At 28.7% G+C, this 21,628-nt stretch overlaps 1 protein-coding gene across 1 annotated transcript; it reads left to right on the forward strand.

The window, feature by feature from the left end:
• The first annotated feature begins 5,526 nt into the window (after window positions 1-5,526).
• Window positions 5,527-7,642, forward strand: LOC121120688 (phenoloxidase-activating factor 2). The gene is made up of 2 exons (XM_040715553.2): window positions 5,527-6,131; window positions 6,202-7,642. Exons 1-2 carry the CDS (start codon window positions 5,569-5,571, stop codon window positions 7,136-7,138), a joined length of 1,500 nt encoding a protein of 499 aa, XP_040571487.1. The 5' UTR covers window positions 5,527-5,568; the 3' UTR covers window positions 7,139-7,642.
• The last annotated feature ends 13,986 nt before the right edge of the window (window positions 7,643-21,628 follow it).

Here is a 21,628-nt window from a genome sequence, read left to right on the forward strand (position 1 = left end):
AAATAGTATACACATACCATTAAATAAAAGTTATCAATTGCTTTATTTTTTGGTCGTACAAGTACTTTTGTTTGTGACATATTATTTTTATTGTAGTCCCACTAAAGTTATAAGGAGGCTCCAAACTTAAAAATCGATTCATGGGGTTAGAAATGTCGATTCATCATTGACTAATCAAATTTTCTTTCAATTATGGAATTATTCTTCTCTAAACATCCACGAGTCTCAATTTTTAAAGCAGTTGAAGTGTATCAAAACGGAGTGTGAAGTCTTTCTTCTACCCAAATTGTTTTTTTGTCTTATGATAGTTTATTTGAACGACTCTACAAGGAATATAAACACTCCCAACATTTTAACGTCCCTTCTGTTACCGTTCGAATCGAACTCAAAAGATATGGACTAATTTTTGTACTATAAAATAATGATAGATATGAGTCAGTGTTGTAATCATCCATCTACCTAGACCAGGGTTGTCCAAACTTTTAAAATAATGAGACGCAATTTATGTAACAGCAACATAACTACCCTCTAAAACAATCAAATACTCAAAATAACCAACATACAGATGTTTAAAATAACATAAATTATAAAATGCCTACATAAAATATTTATCATTTAAAATAGACCATTCATAAGCAATAAAACTTCCATCGAGAGCTTTTGGTTTCTGTTCAACCGCTAATAGTCGATAAACTGTAGACACAAATTTCAATGTAATTATATTAACTTTCATTAAGACTGACGATAAGTTGATATCCCCCTCATCAACAATTCCTAAATATTGTCTAATTTTTATTTTTCCAGTCTGTGAATAAGGACACTTCATGAATAGATGAATATCATCCTCTTCTTCCTCCTTACACAGTCTACAAATACTTGTAGCGTTCTTTTTCACCCATTTATTTGCAGGCAGTGAATTTGTAGTCAGCCTATAATTTACCCACTATGTGTAATGGGAAATCAGAGGGGTTTGAATACTTTTTAACCAGAACCTCAAACCAAATGAGGTAGGTAGAGTTATGAAGTTTTTGATCCTCTCTTTCGAAACACTCCTTATCAATTGGAAAAATGCATTCACATTCATTTCTTTTAAATGCGTATACATTAATCAAAATGAGCCCATCATTTTGTAACTCCTCCAATTTTATATCCCCCGCCACGTTCCATCCTGTTCGGGTCAATTTCCTCTGACCACGTTCTCCAAATATCTGCAATACTCTTAGGTTTCGAACTAGAGGTTCCGTTCCTTTCGTACACAATAAAACGTTCTCAAGCAACTTTGAACATACATAACCTATACCACTTCAAAAGCATCCCTTAATTTTAAATAATTTTATAAGGTCGGCATGGTAATTTGAAAAAAAAGGGTAAAAAATACCACTTGAAGTGAAAATGAGTAGTAGGCCGGACGTAAACATTAAACAGACATCCTTTACCGAGACTATTCTAGAATTATTCCATCCAATGCTTAAAATAATGATAGATACTTTTATAGTCAAAGATAGATACTCGGAGCTTTACTAAACAAATTCATTTATTTTGGTTGACTGACGTTGGTACTTTAATTTAATATTGAATTTATGATAATTAAACCATATAAAGGGTATTCTAAAATATTTTTAAAGACAAATAATAGGGATGGACCAATTTTAAGTGTTATGTAAAGGCAAATACAACTGTATCCCCTAGAATATCAAACCTTAAGAAGAATTAGACAATTGTATGTTTTAAAAAAAATTGATGTATGTTGTAACATAAGAATCATTGTGATGATAAATAATTTCAAAATTAGATTGAGTCAGAAAGTAAACCTCTTATTCCTGAATTTTTATTTGTGTTACACGTTTTTGTTTGGTAGGGTTGAAAGAAAAGTTTCCTAATTTAGTTATATTTTTATTAACCGTAGTTTTATTTTATGAAAAAATACTTGTGATTGGCGAATACTAATCATTAGTCAAACATTTTCACTGTAATAATTTAGTAGAGACATATCTATGTAAAAGTAAATAATTACCTATGTAAGTTATACATAATTATTGAAAGTTTGTTTAAACACAAGACTACGGGGAGGGAAGTATGAAGGGGTAATTCACCCTTTTGACTAAAATTTTGATGTCAAACTTGTTAAAAAGACAACGTTTATAGTTCAAAAATGAATGTAAGTTGTCCAAATTTGATTTTTATGTGGCACATTATAAAATGAACAATATTTAGTATTTTCATTTTTTTTAAATAGTCCTTTTTATAAATTAAAAAGAGAGGCAATTTGTCAAATTTGAACTTTTCTATAAAAAAATAAAAATAAAAAACTGTATTTCAAAATTGTCAAAGTTTTGTCAAAAAGTAATTCACACCTTTTGCCCCTCACCCCATAAAAAAATCTCAGTAACAGGCAGGGGTAGGGTATTCATTACCTCTTTTAAAAGCTGAGTTCCAAAAAAAATGAAAGTTGGGCTGACAATTACCAATCATGGTCAATGTATTGACTATTTGCTATAATATTTTTTAATAGATTTTTGTATATTATTTATTTCTGTCAACAAATATAATAATTTAAAGACAAAGTTTTTTTTTTTTAAATTTGTATGAAGAATTGGGGAAACCCTTTTTAAATTATTGTAGTTTTATCATAAAAAATTACATAACAAAAAACATAATGAAATCCTTGGAAATACCTGGAATTGGGATTTCATATCTTACTCATAATAGATTAGGAACTTATATCTAAGTACTTTAATGTGAAAAATATTTTTATTTCATTCTTAAATACCAAAGCAGTAACGTAAAAATATACACATAAGCAATTAATTTAATTTAAAATTAAAGCTTTGGGGTAATATTACATTGTAATGTCACTGATTTTTTTTTTTTTTTTAATACGTATTCAAAAATTTTAAAATCATTTTTATCGGAGCTAATAAAATACGACATTCACAATAACACTAACTTAATTGATAAAAATACGCAAAACAATCCTTAAAATTAAATTTTAGATTGGCGTGACGTACTTTTCATATTTTTTAAAATGGTGTTTTGAAGTCAAAGATAGGTACTTAACTTCTTTTCCATCCAAGGTCTACAAATTATTCGCGCCAATAATACGGTATTTTAATTAAAAGTGCAGCATATTTTGCTCCTGAGCACTAACAATTGCTCTCAGGCCCATAGGATGTAACACATCATCATTTGTAACTCTGTTTCCTATTAAGGCTTTAGAGTTTAGAAAAGGCAAAATCCTTGGTTTCCGATTAATCTCTTCTGTTCTTTTTGGAAATACCAAACAAAACCATACCTTCGGCAACGTTAGTATTAGCATGCTCTAATCTTTTTAAATTTAGCTTTACCAAGCACATTAAAATACCCCCAGCGGGACAATCTACAAAGGCATGTCAAGTGTCAAAAAATATTTTAAATTTGCTAAACTTATAATAAAATTGGAAGATAAATCTGTATAATAATTAATGTCAATAATGTTACAATTAATATTTTTTTGCAGATAATTTTTTTATTCATCCCACAGCTTAAGATAAAATACATAATATAACTAAAAGTAATATAATTAAAACAAAAAAATAAAGTGATTAACTTAAAAAGGGGCCAGCAAAAAAAGAAAAGGATAAAGAGAGACTCGGAAGGAGCCTGTTGTGCATTATAAAGAAGTTACAAGTCGTAAGTTAGAGTAAGAGGGATAAAATGTCCAAGTACTATTTGGCATTAAAACTAACGAAATTGGATCTTATTTAAAAAAGTGATGGCATCTTTTGATTAGCACTCAAATAAAAGTAACCATGAAATGTATTCTGAGAAACTGAATGTAGATGTTTTTACCTTTTCCTTTTACTGAATTTTTTTTAAAGTTGCTTACTTTTCAAGTGATAATTGTTGATTATTTATTATATGTAAGAAAAAACGATTTAGAAGCATTATCTTTGCTTTTTGTGAAATAATTACAGTAGGGATTTCAAACTGAAATCTGCTTAAAACAAAGTAATATATCATTTGTACTTAAATTATTATATTATTTTTCATTCAGTGATAAAGTGGCATGATTTTCACAGGAGACGCAATGTGTAAATTTTATTAACAAATTTTAGAATCTGGTATATAAAAATGGAAATTTCACAACTTGTTTTAACTTTTTTCCTAATTTGGTCTCCCCTATAACTTTTAGTTTCCTATAAAATATTTTCATAGTGGTCCTTACACTCATGGCCTCCTAATATTCCGTCACTGGTTGTACTGATATCAGAACGAAAAACAAATAAAAATATAAAGATCTATTTAATCAATATATTAACATTACCAAAACAATTTCTTTCAAAAAACTTTTCATATTATAGAGGGCTAACAAGGTTTCTGTGCCACAAAAAAGCATTATGATATATGTTATTCAATAAAATCATCTCCAGCCTCAATTACAGTACCTATACGAGGCCGAAAGTGCGAGCAGGCCTTCTCCTCTTGATCCCTTGGCGAAATCCTGGAACTCCATTTTGATCCTTATGATATATTCATCTTTGATGTTGCAGGGGGTTCGGTTGGTTTTTCGTTCAATTTAGTATGTAAATTGTCGCTCTGGATTTTGTATGGGTTTTTATTTATGACATAATAAATATTAGTTCAATAATAATGAATATTGAACCTTTAGCTATAAAATATAATTTTTATCACTCATAAAAAAAAAAGAATGCGCAAAATTAATGTGTCTGGCAGAATAAGATTCGTTCAATCAAATCTAACTGTTTAAGAATAATCAATTATCATTCAAACGTCCCACACACACTTTCTGTGGGTTTTCTTGAGCAAAAAATACATATATATGTCATTAATTACTTCTCAACTATTGTTCAATGCATTCAATGTTAATTGAAAATAAACATCTTGAGAAAAAAACCACAACGATATAAATCTTCAAAGTGTTTTGAAATTAAGCCCTTGAGCATTAATTTCTTGTATAATGCGTTACTTACATATATTAAAAGCTGAAGAATTCTTATTCTTTACATTTATAAGAATTATTTTTTTTATTCTGTCTCACAATAAAATATTATCAATAGACGCAAGTCACGAATGAATATTATGTTCATGTATATGAAGATTGCAAATATTCAAGAGGAAAAAAATATCCCAAATGATTTTCACATCATATTTTTGAAAAAAGATGGAGATTATTCAATAAATCATTTCTATGTATGTATATTATTTTTTGAAAAACATGAAAAATTTTAACCTCCATAAATACTTTTACAGTCAAAATAAAAAATATTTTATAAGTTCGACCTCTTGTCGTGAACCATAAAATAAAGAACTCCGTCAATGGTACCTCATTTGTTAGGTATTACTTAAGTTAATGTGTCTCTTCAAATGAATACAAAAACAAGTTTTAAAGTTATGACATCTAATTACTATTATCTTCATTTAATGTTAATACCTACAATAATGAATCATATGTACATAATATGGGAATCCCATTCAAAAATCCCAAGTACTTACAATTAAATATCAATATAAAGAATGGATGGCTCAACCTAAAGAATCAGTTCCTGAAAAGATACACGAGAAGCAATTATGATATTCATTTTGTTTCTTTGTTCTTTAATTGTGACAATTTCTGCTCGTCCTCAAGAGAGCAACAGCTATATCAAAACAAGTAATAATAATGTTTTGGTTGACACAACCTCCAAGAATTGCTCTTATTATGCAAATAAAGATTATAAATGTGTTCCATACTATGGTTGTGAAGATGGTGAAATCGTGACAGACGGTAGTGACATCATTAATATCCGCTCGTTATTGTCTGCTGAATTAGATCCTGCTTCATCTAAATGTCCGGGGTATCTTGAAGTATGTTGTAGACATCCTAAACTTAGTACAAATGCTCCACCGCCGGCCTCGACTCCTAGAACACCAAGGAGCTATGTTCCTCAGTGTGGAAAAAGAAACTATGGTGGAATAGGAGTGCGGATTCAATACGAGCAATACAAAGGAAGTACTCAATTTGGTGAATGGCCTCATATGTGTGCAGTATTAGAGCATCAAGAAACTCCTTATGATCAATCTATTAATGTCTATCAATGTGGTGGCTCACTCATTGCTCCAGGTGTCATACTTACAGCAGCGCATTGTGTACAGTGAGTTTTACAAATTGTTTAAGCCATCAAAGGTCAATTTAATATATGTTTTTTTTTTTTAAATTTGTAGAAATCTAAAATCATTGAATATTAAAGTTAGATGTGGTGAGTGGGACACTCAACAAGAAGTTGAACCAAGAAAGCATCAGGATAGATTTATTGAAGATGTCATGATACATCCATTGTATGATCCTAAAAATTTGCACAACGATTTTGCGCTACTTTTTACTGAAAAGGATTTCGAGTTATCTACTCACATTGATACCATTTGTTTACCTGATAACCTTGATGGAATCTATAGTTATGAACAGGAAGACTGCATTGCCACTGGATGGGGGAAGGATAGATTTGGCAATCATGGTGAATATCAAGTCATACTTAAGCAAGTTGAAATGAATATGGTGAATTCTACTGAATGTGAAAAAAGACTAAGACGTACACGTCTAGGAAAGAGTTTCAAACTCGATGAATCCTTTGTTTGTGCAGGTGGAGAAAAGAACAAAGACACTTGCAAAGGGGATGGGGGAAGTCCACTAGTTTGTTTAATAAAGAGCAATGATTACAGTACGGATGAGCCAAGATATGTTCAAGCTGGTATTGTTGCTTGGGGTATTAATTGTGGCGTAGAAGGGAATCCCGGAGTATATGCAAACGTTGCAGATGGTCTTTGCTTTATTCATTGGGCTACTCGTTGCAAGACTGAGCTTCAAAATTATTTCCAAATATCTGGCTGTGAAAATTGGGTCCATGATGAAACTCAAGCTCTTCGATATCAAAATGAACGCTTCCAGAGGAAATTGGATGTAATTTCTAGAGATGAAAGCGAAACAGCTTCTAGTAAAAAGAATATTTTGAAAAAAATTGCAAAGAATGAATTATTTTTAAACAAATTTGAGAAGGCAAATCATGTTTGTCAAATTTCAAGAACTGAGCCACCAATAGATCTTTCCAATTTTGCCCGAACGAAATTTGTATCAGATGATGATAGCCAAAGTTATCGTAAATAAAGTTTACTCTCTGAATAATTAATTATATTTCTTTAATTTTAAAATTGTTAAATTAGTTATTTAAATACTATAGTACCTGGACTAATAAGTTTTTATGTTTTTTAAATGAATAAAAATAGAAACATACAATATACTGTTACAAAACGGTATTTCACAAACAAAAATCAAATTGGTCATGTAGTGAAATGGTTTTTCACGACTAGATGACTCATTTTTGCAAAAAATATATGCAGAAGAATATAAGAACCAATGAGAATGTTGTACTTAAAGACTAACTTTCACAGACTGTTATCTTGATTTGTCCATTGTTTACGTATAATTTTCATCTTTAATATATGAACCTCAAATTACTCATATTTGTGTATGACTAATAAACACTAATTAGTTAAATGTAGAAAATAAATTAAATGCCTTGAATCTATTTACTTAAACTAAGGATGTTTTTATGACATAAATGTTTATGTTGTTATTGAATTACATTGAATGATTTGGACCTTATAAAAATAGTAGGAATCTAAAGTGTTAAACAATAATTTTTGCATCATTAGTTCAAAAAATATTTTAATTTTGGCGATCCTTTTGGTTAAGCTTGATAAAGTATACAAAAGAACAAATTTAAGATACACATTATAAAAAAAATGTATTAGGTAGAGAGGATTTTTACGTGCTGTTATTATTTTAAAAATTAGCCATCTTTGAGGTATGCGCAACCAATTTAATAAAAAGAAAACATTTGATTCTATACTATAATGTTTAGTTTTTTTTTCATTTTTAAAGCCATTAGATGAAGGTACCTTCAGATATTTTTTTCGTATTGAAAATTTTTGTCATTTTGTTGAAAAACAATATATCCAAAGGGGGTTCACTTTTGGTTTATTTTAGCCGAAGTACCTGGCACTGCTTGAAGTTATTAGGCATTCTGAGATTTACTACACAGCTTCTTCTTTCTTTCTCCTTTTTTCAGATATTATTGAAATATGACCCACTGAGTATTAGATACACTCACTCTTTGCCACATTGTTATTTTATACATCAAAAATAACTTATTCATCTAGACAAAACCTAGCTTTATTACTATAGATTTGACTTGAGTGAAAATAATACATTCTGGATAAAATCAATGGTAATTTATAAAATCAGGAATTTGCCAATTCTCAATTGAATACAAATGTCAACGCATTAGACCTTTTAAAAAATTCACATTATTTTTATACATATATGTTAGTTTTTGCTAGAGAATTAACATAATACTATTGACTCTTTTCTATCAGAAAGTCAGAATATGTAGCAATATGGATCGGCAGTTAATCCCATATCAATACTTACTTTACCCTAAGAGCATTATCTAGAGAATAGGAATACATTAAGCAGTAATATCTCTTGAAGGAATTAATCACTTTTGTCGATTTTGTAATAATAATAATAAAAAAATGTAAAATGGAAGGGTGAATGCACTTGAGAACCTTCTAAACATGTAACGAATAAGGTTTTTACTATTTATAGAGTAAATGAAATAAAAGTGATAATTGAACTAAAATAATCATTTCATAAACGTCATCAGGTATTAAATATATTGTTTTTTTATTTATCTATTACTATAAGAACAATAAAGGTTTTTAACCTTATTGAAATATATTAATTACACAATTCTTTTAAATCAAAGCTCCCTTTCATCCCATAACATTATTGTAATAGAAAAAAAAAAGCCTTAAGGTGGTCAAAAAAGACCAAGGAAAAAAGGAGTTCATGTGCCATGTGTTCATTGTATATATATGTCTATGTCAACTCAACAAATACCATCTCAGCATCACAAAATTAGATCAATTTAAGAACAGCTTTTATGTTTTAAGTTTTAAGAAAGATAAGTTGATTGATATGGCTCAGACTCTACAAATTTTAAACAAACGTGTTGAACATATCATGTATGAATATTTGGACATGCGTAAGCTGCAGGCAAGTTGGATGCCACGTGAGCTCACAATTGATCAAAAGCAACAACGTGCTCACTATTCGGAAATACTTTAAGAGAAATTTAACTGAAATTAATAGAAGGTTTGTAGGTGGTTTGTGACTATGGATAAAACGTGGATCCATAAGTACACTCAAGTTTCCAATAAACAGTCAACTGAGAGGATAGCACGCAATGAACAGAAAGTTACAAGGATTCTGTTTCGAAATATAAGATACAAATTCAGAAAAAATGTCTTGTATCTTTGTTAGGTTTAAAACTTTGTAGACCACTCTCGTATACATATTACTTTTCTTATCGAGGAGACATTTTGAATCGAAATTATGCACATTAAACTAAAGAGAATAATGAACCCCGTACTCGTTGTTCACTGTGCTAAGTCCATTCATTAAAATTGTATGACTTTATTTGTCACAAACTACAATTTCGTGAAGTTATATATTTTTGAGTAATATGCTAAAGAAGTTGTATTAAAATGTTTATAAATATAATAAGATGGAAAATAAAGATTTGTACTCAAAGATGTTGTTTAAGCTTATTTTATAATTTGAAATTTTTTTTTTGCACTAACAGATATTTTCATAAATTTAATTAGACAAATTGCAAAACAAAGAAAAAATCATCTATGTACACATTTAAAAAAAGTTTTATTTGTTATAAGTTTTATTATGACATACATCGGCTTGATAGAACTCTATTTTCTACATTTTCATACAAAAATGTAAATATATGTTTGTATAGAAAGAAAATGGGTTAAGCAAGATTTGTATAAAAATAATTTATATTTGTTCATCAATAAGAAAAAAAAACTTTTTAGTAGAATTATTTCATATGTTAGCAAATAAACTTTTTCTTCGAAAATGCTTTCTAAGAACACAGCAAAAATTACTTTTTTCTTTCTTCATAGTGCGTGTTACTATTTGTTGGAAAAAATTAATAAAAAAACATATAGACTAATGGTTTTTATTCATCATTAATGTTAATAACAAACAGCAACATTTTCCAAATAATATAAAGATAGCAAACGAAGTACTCATTTTGATATGAAATATTTCAAAATTATCAATATTATTAAACCTTTTCATTTTAGTTGGGAAACCATATTTGATTTTTTGTTCATAGTTATTAGCTTTATCATGACTAATATGGTTTTGGTTGTTGTAGTCAATTTTTTAGTAACAAACGGAATATTCATCTTATTAAACTAAGATCTTGTCCACGAAAGATTCCCCAATCATTTTTAAGTTCAAAAACGTATATATATATATAAATTCTTTTTTTTTTCAGAAAATCAATAAAAATTAGTAATGGGACTATACCCCCCCCATAAAAAAACGATGCAAATTCCAATATAATTCTAGTAAAAGTTATGAATGCCAATTCCGATTTCTATTTTTTCATAATTTAAATTATAATAATTTATTAGCTATAAATTTCTAAGAACTGAATTGATCAATAAATCACCTTTCTGTACTTAATTTAAATAATATTTACATTAAAGTTTTTCCCAATGTAAATTTTCCTTGTACGAGTAATCCAAAGGCGAACTTTTCTCGATCCCTTTACAAAACTTATTCCCCTAAAATAACAGTATCTACACTAACTACATGTGTTTAGAACACTTTAGTTCATGTTTAGTTTGTTTTCAATTTTTTTCCTCAGTTTTGAGCATTTTTTATCATAAATAATTATATTAAATATTGATAAAATTATAAAACTCAAGTAAAAAGTTCACATAGTCGTTTTTTAAATCATAACGGATATATTTAGTAATCTTTTTTCTTAACTTGGAAAAGTAATGAATAGTTAAATACCAGTAATAAATAATAATGCATAAGAATCTGAATCTCAAATTAAACATTATTTTCCCAATGCCAAATCTAGAAAAAACACCCGTCCCATCACGAATATTTTTTTTTTTTTTTTTTTTGAGATTTGGCCTTTATAGCCCAAAACTAAAAACTAAAAAAAAGTATTTTCCTAAAACTCAAAGCTTCTGCCGATGATGTTTATAAAAAACGAATAATTTTTACTGTAAATACTTCCAAAATTTGATTTGTAATTTTTCTAAATTCACATGGTTTTAGTACTTTTATAACATTAAAGCTTCATAAACATAACACTTGTATTTTTTTTTGTAAAATAACATGTTTAACGGCTATTTATTTAGCTAAAAAAATTAACTAACTGCTCAAACCAAGCGTTTAAATACTCTAGTATTTTACATAATATATCTGATGTTATAATGTTCATAAAATAGATATTTTTTTCGATAATTAAATGTTATAGTCTTTAATAGATGACAAAAAATTGAATTATATTTTTTTTAATATGACTATCTTTATTGCATTTTAAAATTATCTCTTGACTATGAAAGTTGGCCAGCTATGAGGAAAAATTACCAATCTAACTTTATAAAAAATAATTTACTAAAATTCAAATTTATAGCTATTAAAAAAAGTGTTTTTAAATTTTTTGAAACGATATCTATTTTGTATAGCACCAACGTGAATCTACCAATAACAACTTATCGTCTCTTTCGTATATTCTAGAATATGTTACGCTAGTAAAAATTCTCTATAAATAAAGGGAAGAAAAATAACAATGAATGCAGAAAATAAATATTATATATTTTGTGTTAACAAATTAAATTATAATTTTAAAAATTTATGAAGCTATAAAATTATATATAATTTCCATGTAAAAATACATTTGAGAATTTTGCTACAAAAATCGTAACTATAAATATAAGTTATGACAACACCAAGAACAGGTCGGGTAAATGATTTTGCTTACATACAAAACTAATTGAATATAAAATAGCCAAGACTAAGTAGGCTCCGCAAACATTTTTTAAAAGTGAATGAACAAATAGTTTTAATTCGAACCAAAAAAAATAATTACTGTAATATAATCATTGCAAATGTAAGGATGATATAATACCATTAAATTGGCTTCATAATTTATATTTTAACTATTGTTGAATTAAATAAAGTATACATATATTAGTTTAGTCCTTTTTCCACACAATCGGATTACTCATAAGAAAAGAAAATATCGTTCTGTGGATATTTTTCTTCTAAAAATAATAATACTTTCCGCTCTATGGCTTCCCATAATATTCAACCACCGAGAGATGTCTATCCTAACGTAGTAAGGAATCAATATATGAACAATTGAAGTAACTTAAGCTAATACTAATGTAAGAATCGTAATTAATATTGGGCAACAATAATAATAATCAAGTATATTAACATAGAAAAACGTACATATAAGACAGACAGCTTAATATATATTGTAATACCTTAAGATTAATAGTTTATATATATTCCATTAGATATCTTATGTCAGCCAAATGTGCTATAACTTTGTGGGCAGTTATTTTTAGACAAGCCTAAAACCTTGTCGTAAGTTAACTACTCAAAAACCAAATGATATAATTTTTTTTTTTTATATTGCTCTAATTTCTATTTTGGCCATACCTTGCAAATATTTATCTACAAAGATAACCAATACCCTCTTTACTTACATATATGTCCTATGCATTATCCTAATTAATATATATATATGTTTGTATTTTGCAAGTACGCCCAAAATGGCAAGTCAACAGAAATAAAATTGAATTATGATTAATTATTATCGTTGTATCATACCTATATTTTTTGTATAATATATACATTAGATTAATTACTTTCAGCAAAATGTTTGTAAGTCGTAGATAACTATTATTCAAGCTCAAAATTTACAACTGACTACTCATTATTGAATGAGTAGATGGATTGAAATAAATATTGGCAAGGTATCACTTCTTGGTTTTGAATTACTAATGAAAATATAATTTAATTTGTTTGTTTTACCTACTCAATATTCTGCTGAGTATATTTTGTAAGCATATGTAAATAAAGTCCTACATCCATCTTTCTAGGTACATGAATATCTAAATTAGTTTTTATCAATCAGATATTTATCGCATCTCTGAACCTTTCCTTCAAAGCGCGGAATAGATAAGAGCAGATGTTAAAGGGTAAATGGTAGCACTTTTAAACGTTCGCAATTTTCTTTGGCATCATCCATTCTCCCTACCCTCCGGTTTCTATACAGACACACACTAATAGAGAGTAAATAATTACGATACCAATGTCACACAACCACGTCAATTGCTCATTATGCTTCTTTACGGTAATATATCCCCGTCTTTTTTAATCAGGAACAAAAACGTTAAGCACTTTTGTGTATTTTTTTTTTTTTTTGCAATTTAAATAATAATATAGACAACACGCTTTTTGTTAAAGCGGTCGAGTGCACTACTCTATTCGTCTAAAAATTAAGAAAATGTGTCAATCAAGATGTAAAGAGCCTACCTACTATAATTCTCCAGAAGTTTTGTGATGGAAATGGGGCCAAAATCGTCGGGAGTCCTCCTTTGTTCAGGAAAGTAAACAAAAAGTTGAGAAGAATCCTGGTCAATCGATGAATGCAGTCGCTCACAACACAGACTTAACGCACCGTTCAACTGTGTATCGTGTCATCTATGAAGATTTACAGTACGACAGCTATGCATGTATCAAGGGGCAGCTCCCAATTCCGTCAAACAGAGAGAAAAGAGTCACCCGAAATAAGACTTTGACCAAGCTAAAACAGAAGCTTCCCGATATTGTCTGGATCTTTTCAGATGGTAAAAATTTATGTCAACCCCAGAAGCATAAGTCAAGTAACAATAGATGGCTGGCAATAAATTCATCGTTACACTTTTAGAATCATGAATGCCAAGTACCCACAGTAAGGTATGGTTTCTCGGTATTTGGATGCGAACAACTACATAAATCAAAGTTCCACCAAACGATTTATTAATACTTATAAAGATGATAATCTTTATAAGTATGTATAATTTTCAAAAACGATTAATTTTATTACGAATTGACTATATACCAAGGTACATAGCTGCATTTACATATACACAATCTATAGGTTTTTAAAAGTACCTATAAATTATAATGAAAAGGAAAATGATTCATTTCATACTTCCAAGTTGTTCAAAACATAAATCGATAAAGTATTAGTAATCAATTAGATGAATGCAATAAAAAATCTACTATGCATTGAAGCGTAAACGAGAATTTATCAGTTTTTGATGATTAAAAAAATTGCTTTTAGTTGTGTAGCCTGGAGCTGTCAGTTTGAATAAATAAAAAAATTTACATAATTTAAATATGTAGGTTTATGTAAATATATCAAAGTTATAAACGGTATTACATTATTTCATAAAAAAAAGAGCTAATCAAAATTATATATCTTCCTAGAGTTGTAAAAAATATGACCTGGCAATCCTCACATTTTGAAGAATGTCTGAGAAATGAGCATTTTCGCTATAACAACATTTTATTAGAAAAACTGTGAGTAGTAGGGTTGTAAATTCGAAATATTTTTTAGTGTGCAAGTTTCTTTGTTGTTGGCACTCTCAGCAGTGTTTTTATTTTCTAAAGTTGTATTCGGGTCATTTCAATCCAAAATCAATCATTCAAAAACACTACCATCTTCGATTTTTTTTTCTTCAAAATTGTAATATATTTTAATATTAATTAAAAACTCAAAATTACTTTCTTTCTGTCCTCCAGTTCTGGATTTAGAGGCTTTTAAAGTTTCGGTCTCGATACCACCTACATTGAAATCTCTATATTTAGAATGTTTTTAAAGATATCGATCTACTTTAAAAACAATTTAATTGATAATTGTTTTATTCTGTTGTTGTATTTCATTATTGTGTTAACCAACAAAATGACCATAAGGTCACAAGGTCAATATTTTTACCAAAAAAAATCAAACATTTAATTTCACTCAAATTTTTATTTGTTAATTTGTAATATACCTTAAACATATACAATCAGTTTTTAGAGATGCGTTCCAAATCCATACAAATACAACAGATAAAAATGTGTGCGTAGGTAAAGCAAATTTCTGAATATATATCCTACATATAATACTTGAGTTTTTTTGATATATGTGTATATGCTTGGCTTTTAGCATAGAGTAATAAAGTGGAATTGAAGATGGTGCTATGAAAAATATTCTTTTTTGATTGATTTCATTCGGAATGACCCATTCATTATTATTTCGTTCTTGAAATGAGAACATAAAGGTATGAAGTAATCACTAGTGTATGTGTTCATGAATGACGTAGAGTAACACTGACAATTGGTTAGAAAATTAAAGGGGTATGTCCTCGTTAAAATAAGAGTAGAATTAAGGATTGATAATGGAGTATTTCCCGCCTATGTCCTTAGTAGAAAAAGCGTGAAATTTGTGTTTATTTAGTTTAGCTAGCAACTATTTGAATATACCGTCATGACAACTAAACTGTTTTTCTCAAAAATATTCCTCCAATTGTCAGGGTTTACAATGTTCATTTTCCTTTTTCCTTTTTTTACACATAAAAAGTGCATATGATTTCTATGAAAGCTAATAAATAAAAACAAATCTCTCTCCGTATCTAGTAAGGCAATAAACAGGAACTACTCACGTCAATCAAAAGTCTTGCATGGGCTTTAAGTCATTTTTTATACAACCTTATTTCTTCCCACCATACAGATTATATTTTTATTTCACCAAAGTTCTTGAAAAAAGAGTAATTAAATGCAGTAAACTTATTGAAGGATTGTCTTTGTATCCTGCAACTAATAATTATTACATCACTATTTTTTTTTTTTTTTTTTTGCATGATATCAATTACGTATGTAGTTAGTTAATCACTGCTTAGTGATTACACATGTATAAGTAAATTTTATTTCTTTGTACCTTAAATTTTGATGGAACAATGAGAAACTTCTTTTTTTTTTGTAAAAAAGCAAAGCAAAATGTTTTCATGAATATAAAAGAAAATGTACTATCTGAAGTATTTACAATCACATAGATCTTTGAATTTTTTTTTATTAAAGAAGATTCATAGTTATTATAATAATATAAGAATGTTATTTGCTCTTTGTTTGGAGTCTACATCAATAGAAGGTATTTCACAAAAAGTATAAATACATTTTATAAATTGGTATAAGAAAAGTCATTAGCAGATTTTTTTAAGGCCATAAGCTCTTTTAAGAAAAATAAAAGATTTGAGCTTTAATTTGTTATATATTTGATCCTTATAATTATTAAATTAATCGTATATTAAGGATACAGTGAACCTCCAATTAACGAATGTTTCACTTTACAAAATTTGCAAACAAATTATTATAAGGGGAGGACAGGGATAGGACGGTTGAATAACACCATTTTTCTCGAGTTACAAACTTAATAGAGTCATGATATTAATTCTCAATAATACTAATTCGATGTTTGTTACTTTTTCAAATCCTATAATTAAAGTATATAATAAAAATTTATTTCCGGGAACATAAAGTATGTTAAAGTTTGTACGGAAGGGAGTCTTGACACAAGTGGAGAAGCAATCCCATTTTTAAACATTAGAAATAGAGAAATTTGAGACATAGAAGTATGAAGCATTGCTTCTCTGCAATTCTAACATCCACAGAATTGGGAATCAAAACATGCTAAGTTAATTAATGTTAATTTTTGGGATAAGAAAGGGGAAGATTAAGTGATTATTTTATGACATTCTGATTCATATATCCTTAGTGCATAAACAAGCAAAAATAAACATTTTCGTCCTTTTGTGATCTTGAGTGAGCAAAAAGCCGCATCTTAGATCTCCTAGATGCTGAAGTTAAGGTGTGAAGGAATATGGACATTGTGAAGTACTCTAGGAGCCTAGTTTTGAAGGTGGCCAAGATAAAAAATGATAGGGAAGACCCCTCAAGGAAAGCACGAAGTGAAGGGCACAATTTAAAGAGGAATCTGGAGTTTCTGTCCAGCTTGGAGAAGAAGATAAAGAAGGACCCCACTAAATCAATGAATTGCCTCGCAAACGATTTCTTCGTGGCTTTTAAGTGCATCAAGAGGACCTTGAAGGGATACTTGTGATTGTCTTCATACACAAGGTTCCCACACTACCTTCAGACAGGTTGCTGCCGAACTCTGTTCACCAGAAAAATAGGCTTTGTAAACTTACAATTAACAGTTTGTTTAAAAAACAAATGCAAAAAATTAAAATATCACTTCCAAAGAAAATCATCAGCTGAATATATTAAATTAAATATTGACACTAGCAAATAATTATTTCTGCATTTATAAGAGTTGATTTTAAAACTTGGGTGTATTCTTTACACAACTATATTTTAATCATTGAAATTTGTGATATAATAATGTTTTTTAACCATCCCTATCTGGGAAGACGGTTAAAACATTTGATAATTGTGAAAAAGTACGTATTGCAAGCGCTTACTTAACTATTCTGACTTGAGTAGAAAGATGTAAATTTGTTGATACCTTTATTTGTAATCTCTAATCAAATTTAATAATTGCCATGGCTGTCTTTTGTATCCTCTATTAATATTTTATAAATGAATATATATTGAATTGAATTAATCAAGTGCTTAAAAATTCACTCTCTACCCAGCAAAAGTAATTTTCATAATGTGAGAAAAAGCTGTATGCGGTCAAACAATTGTATTTATTTAAAATATACGTTCATATTATTTTAATGATCCGTAGAGTTTGTTCTCTTTTTATATCAAAACACAAGGGATTACTAATTGCTAATTGATTACAGAGCTAATTAATCAATGCAATCTAGTAGTATTTTATGCAGTAATGCAAAATTATATTTTTATAATATATTAACTGTTTCATTAAATCATCAACTATATAATGAGTCTGCAAAATATTTTTAAAAGTTTAATTATTATATTATTCAGTAACTATGTCTTTTATTTCGTTAGGATTACGTTTTTAATTAAGTTATCAAAGATACATTGTTGTTTTAATTAAATTATTCTCAATATATTATAATAATTAAAGCTATTTACGTGATTAAAATTTAAATGTTTATTAGATAATAATTCAATTAAAATACTAAGATACTTAATGTAATGAAAAAATACGTTATTTTAAATTTATTACTTTGATAGAATTCCATTAATATAACTATATTTTTATGTCATATTATAAGATTTCTCGACCGTTATAAAAAAAAAGTTATCGAATATCTTAAGTAAAATTACATATCATTAAAATATTACAATAGAATACTTATTTAATACAGATATATTATATCCATCTTATATTACCATCTTTATCCTTTCAGTTATTTGTCAATTACATCAGAAGTGGAGATTTTTTTTTTTTAAAATAAATAGCTATTAGATAATTTTCCTTTTATGCTGTCAATGCGTTTCATTATAATTGGTTGAGGTACATTTTATTTATTTGATTATAACCTATTTGATTAGTAGTGATATAAATAAAAAGATAATTCATTCTCGAACTGATATTGTATGTCATGAATTAATAGTTCAAATTTGAATTTAATTTTTTACACACGTCACAAATTAAAACGAAAACTGTATTTTCATTTGCTCAGTTTGATTAGTAAATCCAAGAACTTTATTAGTTAGTTTGAGTCGAAGTTATTAGCCAAGTTGTGAAACAAAAATCATTCAATCAATATTTTTCCAAAAATAAGGATCAACCTATTAAAGCTATTTTACTCTATAACTAATTACTCAACCTCCATATTTCTAATATTTCAAGTGCATTTGTTTTGTTTTACTTATCAGTTTATAACAGTGTTTTTTAGCTAATTTTTATTAATTTAAACATTGCAAATGTGAATTTGGAATAAAGGGATATATATTATCATTTGCTACGTGATCCTTTGATCGGAAAAAACTGCTATTAACGTTACAAATGTGCTTTTTGTAACTAATTTATGTAATATGTAACTTTTTTTCTAACTATGAAAATATTTTGTACCACGTGAAAATTTACAAATATATATATTTGATATCTTTGTTCATAATAATGGTGTATGTATGTACCACAGTTTTTTTTGTTATTTTTCCAGATAAATTAGTAAAATAGCAAACTGATCGGTCTGAAATTTGGCTAGTTATGTCCTTGTTAACCTATTGTATAACTTTATTTTTTTTAAATTGTAATATAAATTTTTTTCTGACTTTATAATTTTTTTTTTACAAACGAACCAAAATTCAATCAAATTAATAATGAAGTAATGGGCAGTTATAAACCTAATCAAAACTTCTTTTAAGATCCAAACAACTCAAGGGAGGCTGTTGGAGTCCAAAATATCTTATATAAAAAGTTCATCTTTTTTACTAGTTTAAATATTGTATGAATTAATAGTTAACTTTTGTAGGTTAAGTTCAATTACGCCCTCTGGTATATAAATATAGCTAGTGGTTAAAATTGTGTGTATAATGGGCATGTAAAAAAAGAAAGAAGAAAATCAACATGGTAACATTGACAATTTGTGGAATGCTTAGAAGGATATCAGTTACAATCATCAGTGACGAGGGAAGAAGGAAGTAAACAAGGACATTGGCAAGAATTACTCCGATCCCCAACTTTACTTTGAGTACAACAAGAGCCTACAATTATAACTCCGCAACAAATCCTCAAGGCCAGTCTCATTCTTTTATGACCACAACCGAGTGTTCAATCAAGTTTACAATATAATTGAATATATTTAAGAAAAGAAGTTAACTACTCAGGAATTAAATAATAATGATAATAATAACTAAGGAAAACAAATGCATTCTTGAGATTAACAACTCCAAACAAACGGGCCACCTAAAAAAAATAACACGATTTACAACACTAAATATAACCTATTTTACAATAATAACATACGAACAATGAACATACTGAGTATATTTTAAAAAAAGAAAAAAAATTATAATTAAAAAAATATACAGGACAATAGTTTTTAATAATTTAAAGGCAAAATATAAAAACTAATTTTTATACTCAGTAATGCGGATTGAGTGGTTTTTGGAAGAAGAAATATAATATAAATACATACGTAAACCATTTCTGTTGTGGTTATAATTATTTTGCAATACCTATTCCAAAAGGAAGTTGCCAAATGCAAAAAGTCCTATAAATTATGCAGAGCTATTTATGAGCAAATATACAGAGTGTGACAGGGAAATTTTCTGCGATCAAGAAGTAAAACCAAAACTTTAATAACTTCTTATTAGAAAAGTACAATGAAAATTTTTATTGAAACATCCTCCAGCCTCTATCACAGCCTCCACATGAGGTCTGAACTTGGTACAGGTTACCACAATATAATCAATGGGCATGTTGGCCCATTGCTTCTTGATACTAGGCTTGAGCTACTTCATATTTCCCATTTCCAACCTTGCTCTCTAAGACTCTCCAAACACTGAAGTCGAGGGTATTGAGATCAGGACCGGAAGAGGGCCAGAAGGTCTTGTCCTAGAAGTAAGCAAATTCCTCCTTGCAGAAACTATATATCTTCAAGGCCATATGGCTTGGGGCACAGTCTTGGTGCACACAAAGTTGTTCTCGGGATAGTTAGCCTTCAGCCAGGGAATAATTTTTCACCATAGGGTGTTCACTGTTTGGACCGGGAGTTTCGTCCTGAAGGTATCCTGTACTTCCTCATGTGATAATGCTATAAATTTGTCATTTTGGTGGTTGAAAGCCTGGTCATCTGTGAAGATATTCTTGTTTTAGAAGATCTTAATGTTCGACGTATCATTCTTCAAGTAATTAAGGACTTTTTTGCATCTTCCAAGCCTAAATGCCTTCATCCTGTCGGTGAGGATATTGTCTTGAAGTTCTGACAAAATCTTAAGGTCCAGGTCATCATGAAATGTCTCCTGAGGGTGATCTCGTTGATCACGTTGAACTCATCAGCCAAACAGCATATTGATGCAGTTGGATCTTCCTTGATTTTGGCCTCCAAGGACTTGAAAAATGTTTAATCTCGCTTCTAAACATTTACTCCACTTCCTGCCTTCCTTTTGACTACTTTCACATTCTCCTAGGCCATTTGGATGTTAGGACTGTCCTCTCAATTACGCCGACAATGTCTGAAATTCTTTTTGGATAAATCCGTGTAGAAAAGATCCAAAACAATTTCCTTTTTATTCCGGTTAACTCTTTTTTCGTCTGATTTTGATCAAATAAAAACAATGCGCAAGAAAAACAACACATGTTTCGGAACATTGCTTGAAATGTGAACTGAAACCTTAATTAGCGGAAAAAGAAATAATTATATTGAGCAGAAAATATCCCAGTCGCACTCTGTATATGTAAATGTGCATTTATAAAATTTCAAATTAAGGCCAAATGATATAAATAGTATTGTACGATCGGTTGCAATTTGTTTACATAACATTATCGTAACCCTTGTGGTTCTCAAACTTTGATACACGAGCTCCATTTAGTGGTATGTAGAAGAACGTGATAAATAGTTTAAGTCTTTTCTCTTGTACCTTCAGTTTGGTCGTTTTTGTAGTTCTTGGAGATGGAGAATTTTTTACCTTTTGTAAACATTAAACGAATTTTGAGAACCAATAATGTAATTATTCATGTCTCGACATTGTTTAACCGAATAAACTAATCCCATTAGTGTTTAATTT

The sequence above is a fragment of the Lepeophtheirus salmonis genome, chromosome 6, assembly GCF_016086655.4.
Source record: "Lepeophtheirus salmonis chromosome 6, UVic_Lsal_1.4, whole genome shotgun sequence".
Taxonomy (NCBI): Eukaryota; Metazoa; Arthropoda; class Copepoda; order Siphonostomatoida; family Caligidae; genus Lepeophtheirus; species Lepeophtheirus salmonis.